Genomic DNA, 6,000 nt, shown 5'->3' with positions numbered 1-6,000 from the left:
TTTGCCATGCGGCTTTAACTTCTGCATCCCACCAAGCGTACTTCAGGGTGCGTGCGTGTACCCGGCTTTGTGTGTCATGATCGAGTACAGCGCACTCAACGCTTACACCGGAGGCGCCATCTTGTGTTGTTTCTCCCAGCTCTGTCTCAACAAAACAAAAGGCGATGGAAGGTTGTTGCACAAGATGGCGTCACCGGTGTTGGCGTTGGGGCAATGGTTTCTTTTGCTTCGCCGCCACCACATACGGTAAGAACATCCGATTTCTTTTGACTGAATCAGGCAAGTACCCCAAACAAATTTGGTATTAAAAATACTAACGACAAAATGTCATTTCTCTGCGAAGTTTGAGCTGTGAGGATTCCGCGGTTTAGCTGGGAGAAGATCGTAGCCTTTCGCATGTGGTACATGCAGTACATATGTGGTATCTGACCACTGCATGCTAATGTGGATGATGATGTGGATGATGATGAAAACATTTTATTGGCGAATGATGATGGTGATGATGGAAATATGTTTATTGAAAGCCACGACCTTTGGTTGGTTGGTTGGTTCACAGGAAGGGAAAGGCGCAGTATCTGCCACACTGGCTGTGGACGCCTGAACCGCACCGTAAGGAAAGGAATGAAAGTGGGAGTAAAGGTGGAAGGGGAGAAAGGGGAGCCGTAGTGGAGGGCTACGGAGTAATTTCGACCACCTGGGGATCTTTAACGTGCGCTGACATATCGCACAGCACACGAACGCCACTTCGTTTCGCCTCCATCGAAACGCAGCCGCCGTGATCGGGTTCGAACCCGGGAACTCCGGACAGTATACTCGGTCGTCTTACCACTGCACCACCCCGGCGGGGCCGCCTTTGGCGAAGGCCGGCAAAAGGGAAGAGTATGAGTGAGATAATATGGTACAATTTAAGGAATAAGTGATTAAGCTAGCGGGCTAGTGGCAACCGCATGTACGCGAGCAAGGATCTGGAAGCAGGGAGCCGCAGACGGGCGCCGAAACTCTTTTTCATATCATACCTTTACAAAGTGTCCTCAAAATTTTTCATAACGTACATGGTCTGAACGATCATGCATTAAGTCCAATTCCTTTGTCCGTGTTCTACTTAGCAGCGCAGTCTTTATTAGAAGATGTTCCAATTAACTAGCCCAGTCCCAAGCCATTCTTAAATCAAAGCCATCATTCACCGCTCGAAACTATAAAACTTCACAGAAAATCAAACTGAGAAAAAAAAAAAGAAAAAAAGAGGCATGACACCACACACAAAGGATTTGTGACACTGAAAATTCCCCACGATCTTTCCTTCTTCCAACTGTGCGGCCGGTCGAAGCATAGACTACTAATACTGCTAATACAAACACTCGAAGTGCCCGTCCACAGAGTGCCTTTTGTTTCCTGAGAAGCAATTATTATCGAAAAAAAAAAAATTCTATTGCAAATGAAGTAGGTATTTATTCCCCATAATAATGATGACGATAAGGAAATTGCGAGCAACGTTTTTAGATTCCTCAATCTAAAAAAAAAATTTTTATAAGCGCCAACTACGCTCTGCTCGCCTGGCTTGCCTATGCTTTTTCATCATCACCTCTTTGCTTGCGCCACCTACAGCTACCCGAAATCCGAAATCCCTTGCCACCTATTTGTTATTAAGCGGGTACAGCCAGTACAGCGGCAAGCTCAGGTCTGGTGATCGGGCGGTAATACCACTGTACGATGTCGACTGTGAATCTGACAGTTAAATGGGCTGGCAAAGAATATTCAATTCCCGACCTGCCTTTGCATGCTTGCGTGATGGACTTGAAACACGCGATTTTCGAGAAAACCGGCGTACTCCCTGAGCGACAGAAGCTTGTTGGCATCAAATGTAAAGGTACGAAGTTCTAAAAGCGTTTCTTTCGTTTCTTCATTTGACGACGAGAAATGTTTTTTAGTGCATGCATGACATTTCTGCAATCGTTGCTAAGAGTTGTCGTCGTGTGATAGGTTATTTTTGTGACGGCATCAAATTTTTAAGTTGTCCGTCGCGTTGCGGCTGCTCATCGCGCGTTGTGCGCTCGGTTCATTTGGCGCTTGTTAGTGAACTAAACGCCATGCAGCCTGACGTTTCGTAAGTGCGTGGTCAATTTGATAACTGCGAAAATAATTTTAAAGCATACACGCGGTAATCTTCACGACTCCGTGCATCAGCGTGCGAGCTGTTATTTCTGTGACAACAAATTTCGAGCGTTCCTGAACTGTTTGCATCTGTTCATTGTGCGACGCGTTCGTACTTCGAACAATAGCTTTCTATTGTTCAACATGTCATGCTACTATACATATTTCAAGTGTGCGGTGTAGATTATATTCTATGTAGTAGGCGATAATTTGGTCAAGTTGTGACTGAGGGTAACGTTGATGATTGCCGACTGGCGTGAGTCACTTCGCTCGCTCGTGCAGTTCATCCGTGGCTCTTTTTCAGGCAAACCAGTGACAGAAGGTTTGCGTCTTTCGGATCTCAAGCTCGAGCCTAACGCAAAGATCATGATGGTCGGTAGCCTGGAAAAGAGTATTCAGGATGCGTCCACTCCGCCGGAGGACATCCCAGATGTGATCAATGACTTGGATGATGACGAAGATGACAAGGAGGTGCCTATCGAAAACCGCGAGGAGTTTTTGAACAAAATTGGCAAGCGAATCAAAACCTACAGGATCAAGTGGCTGAACGAACCCAGGCCAGGAAAACGGCTGCTTGTGCTTGACATTGACTATACTATCTTTGGCAAGTACAAATAGTGTCTTGTGGTGGTTCTGCTTAAACTGCCTTTTTAATGTAGTGTGTTCATCTCATACACACTGCAATGGCTTGTCAGGCCACCTGTACCATTTTTATAGGGGTTCAGTGGAGTAATGCAAAATTTGTCCCATATATTGGACAACAGAATTGCAGGTGTGGCTGTGGTGAAAAGAAGTTTAGTGCCATGAAAGGCACCTTCTCAGAACCTATGCTGTTATATAGTGAGTATCATCATTGTTGTTTCCCCTCTTCTCTGGAGCTTTCGAAAAGTGGAAGTCATTGCAAGCATGATTTACTAAAATGTTCCATAATAGAAAGCAGGTGCATGTAAATTTCGGCAGGCTGCAGAGCATTTAAGCACTTATTAGCACCTTTATTCACACTATTAGTACTTTGGGACTGCACATTAAGAGAAACCACAGGTGGCCTGAATTACCCAGAGCTTTCCACTACAGTATCTCTTATAGTCTGAATCACTTTGGTATGTTAAACCTCATAAACCAAACCAGAAGTCCTCAGTATGCCACTGTTGGCTGGCTTCACCAACCAAGAGAAGAGGCAAGCTTTTTCATGCCCATATCGCAAAACTAAAAAGTCGTAAAGATGCAGTATGGTGTCATTCGGCTGGAAAATTTCTGTAAAATACCAAGCTAGTGCCCACCTGAAATTAGTTAATAATTGATAAATTTTTCGAGATGGGCATTTGCTAGGTCCAGGCACTTAATTTCTGAACAGGCACATGGTGGATTGCGCCCTTACTTGGCCACATGACTGATAATAAAATTCAAGATGCGGGCTATCGGGGCGGGGGCTCGGTACCATGTAAGCACAGAAATACCAGACAAAATTCAAAGAATTTATTAGAAGACGTGAAAAGCAGGTGATTAAAGCACGGCTAATCTTCGTCTCTGAATTTGTCGAACGACTGCTCCTAGTCTGAATAAAACAAGAGGTCTATGCATTCGTCGGCAAAGGTACCGCAATCCTCGGCCACGGATGGTGGTCCCACTCCCACTAGGCATTGATGGAGTGCTGCGTCCTCGCTGCTACCTAGGCAAGTGGTGATGCCGCATCCCTAGAAGGACCAATATCTCCGCGATAAGCTTCACAGAGATATCGATCTATAGGCACTTAGTGTTGTCGCAGAGATAGCGAACATTGAACGTTTGGTGTGTCTTTGCTGTGTTTGTGAATCATATGACACATTCGCGTAGTCACTTGCTCAGTCCTTTGAGAAAATGTGAAATCTAAAAAAAAGGTGGGGGTGTGTGGGGCGCTTATTCGGCTATGGGCAGATGCTCGGTATTTTACAGTAGGTGTATTGCGTGTGCTGCTCCTTGTTTGCTTTTTCTATTTTTTTTTTTTACAGCTTCCAGCATACTGGCAGTGCCGAGAGGATCAAGGTTAAACAGCAGCCTTGATGAAAGGGGGCAAGCAGCCCTTAGGAGAAAAATAATTAATGGCGTTGAATACAAAATCTTGCTCTTCCTCTCCTTCAGGTGTCTGTGCTCAAAAAATCATTCCCACAGATCAGTTTGGCCTAGAGCGCTGTTATGGACTCATTGTGTTCATTGCATCAAAACATTTCAAATTTTTGCAGTGCAACGTAGTTATGTTTTGCACACTGTTGGTTGCACTAACTGGATGCAAGGCTATTGCTACAGATAAAGGTAGCCTAAAAGCATGTTTCACTTAGAAGGTTTGTTGTACAGCTTGCTTATGTTGGAACTTGTGAGTAGGTTGCATATCAGGCTAGTTCTGGAGAGCATATGTAGCAATAGTACTAGATGACGTGCAGTTCAGGAATGCAGTGACAGCTTTGTTATATGACATGTTGCATTGCTGTTATGTTGCTTTAGACTGTGTTGCAGGTAAGTTTTGTGATCCCAATATATTTGACGTAGGAAAATGTCCGATTCCAACCCTACTTGTTGCCTTCATTTGGGAGCACATTTCTGGCCAACTGTAGCTGCATTTAAATGGACTTCCCTCAAGATCAGCATGGTTGAAGTGAATCTGTTCATATCAACAGAAATGGCTGAAGTAATGGGCTGTACAAGAGCCTAAAGGCACCAATAGTGAAGGGAAGTTTTCAATGAACAGTTTATTGAGCACTGTGAAGATTATCATCAGAAATACTGCATATGAGAGCTTCATCAACCGTTCCATTGTTGGGTTCACCGTTCCTACAAAAACTGCTCTTTTTCATGTGGGTGAAGCCCAATGCTTGCTGACAATGCTTACAGACCACATATTTCTGAAAAACCCATTGTAGCTTTACTTTCACATGTGCAACCAGCCATAATTTGCCATTACACTGTGCTACATTCTCTTTCCTTGCCCTGCACAGGGAAGAAATCTATTGGCTGCTTGTTGATGTGGAATGCTGATCAGTGTGGCAGTGCTGTAATTTGTAGTGACTAATGTGCATAAGTTGAGGTCATCTTAATGTGTTGTTTTTTGCATCGCACTTATGGGAACCTAAACAAAGGTCCCCAAATTGTTCAGGTTATCATAATAAATATGGCTTAACAGAGTTCATCAGTCCACTGTAATGAGTTGCTGGGTAAGGCAATATTTATTTATTTATTTATTTATTTATTTATTTATTTATTTATTTATTGCATACTGCCAGCCTGAATGTCAGGCTTTAGGCAGGAGTGGGGGGTACAGAAGAATACAATTCACGAGAATACATAGTACATTCAGTCTTGCGAATGACGACAACGAAAAAAAAAGGCATATCACTGGTACAGAGCAAAAAGCACGAAAAAAGCGAAGTGTAAACACCATGATATGACAATGTGAAACACCGCTATCTATCATGGAATGCACTCTGAAAAGAAGACAACGTCGAACACTCAACCACATTTGCAGGCAGGTCGTTCCAAGTACGGATAGTTTTAGGAAAAAATGTGGCTTTGAACACATTTGTTCTGCACGAAAAATCGCTCACTTTCTTAGAATGAAAAGAATGGGTTTGTCGTTGGGTAACTGAATGAAAGTATGCATTTCCATCTATGCCAAGCTGGTTGTGGTAGATCAAATAAAAATTTTTAATCTTTCTTGGCATCGTCTTGCCTGCAGGGTTTCTAAATTAGCTGTTTGTAAAAGTGCTGTTGGGGATGTTTTCCAGCTATAACAATTGTATATGAACCTGACACATTTACGCTGGACATTTTCAAGTTTGGTGACATTGATCTTTGTGTGCGGATCCCAAACAACTGCCG

General features: G+C 43.5%; 1 protein-coding gene across 1 annotated transcript in view; it reads left to right on the top strand.

Annotated features, from left to right (window-relative positions):
• The first annotated feature begins 1,607 nt into the window (after positions 1 to 1,607).
• Ublcp1 (Ubiquitin-like domain-containing C-terminal domain phosphatase 1) overlaps positions 1,608 to 6,000 on the top strand; it is a 30,191-nt gene continuing 25,798 nt past the window's right edge. The window contains exons 1-2 of the mRNA XM_084591505.1: positions 1,608 to 1,867; positions 2,456 to 2,755. Coding sequence (XP_084447631.1) covers positions 1,711 to 1,867; positions 2,456 to 2,755 — 457 coding nt within the window. The 5' untranslated portion in view covers positions 1,608 to 1,710. The remainder of the gene's footprint in view (positions 1,868 to 2,455; positions 2,756 to 6,000) is intronic.

The sequence above is a fragment of the Amblyomma maculatum genome, chromosome 1, assembly GCF_055883805.1.
Source record: "Amblyomma maculatum isolate TAMU_Amacu chromosome 1, ASM5588380v1, whole genome shotgun sequence".
NCBI classification, from domain to species: Eukaryota; Metazoa; Arthropoda; class Arachnida; order Ixodida; family Ixodidae; genus Amblyomma; species Amblyomma maculatum.
This window is presented reverse-complemented; position numbering and strand designations above follow the sequence as displayed.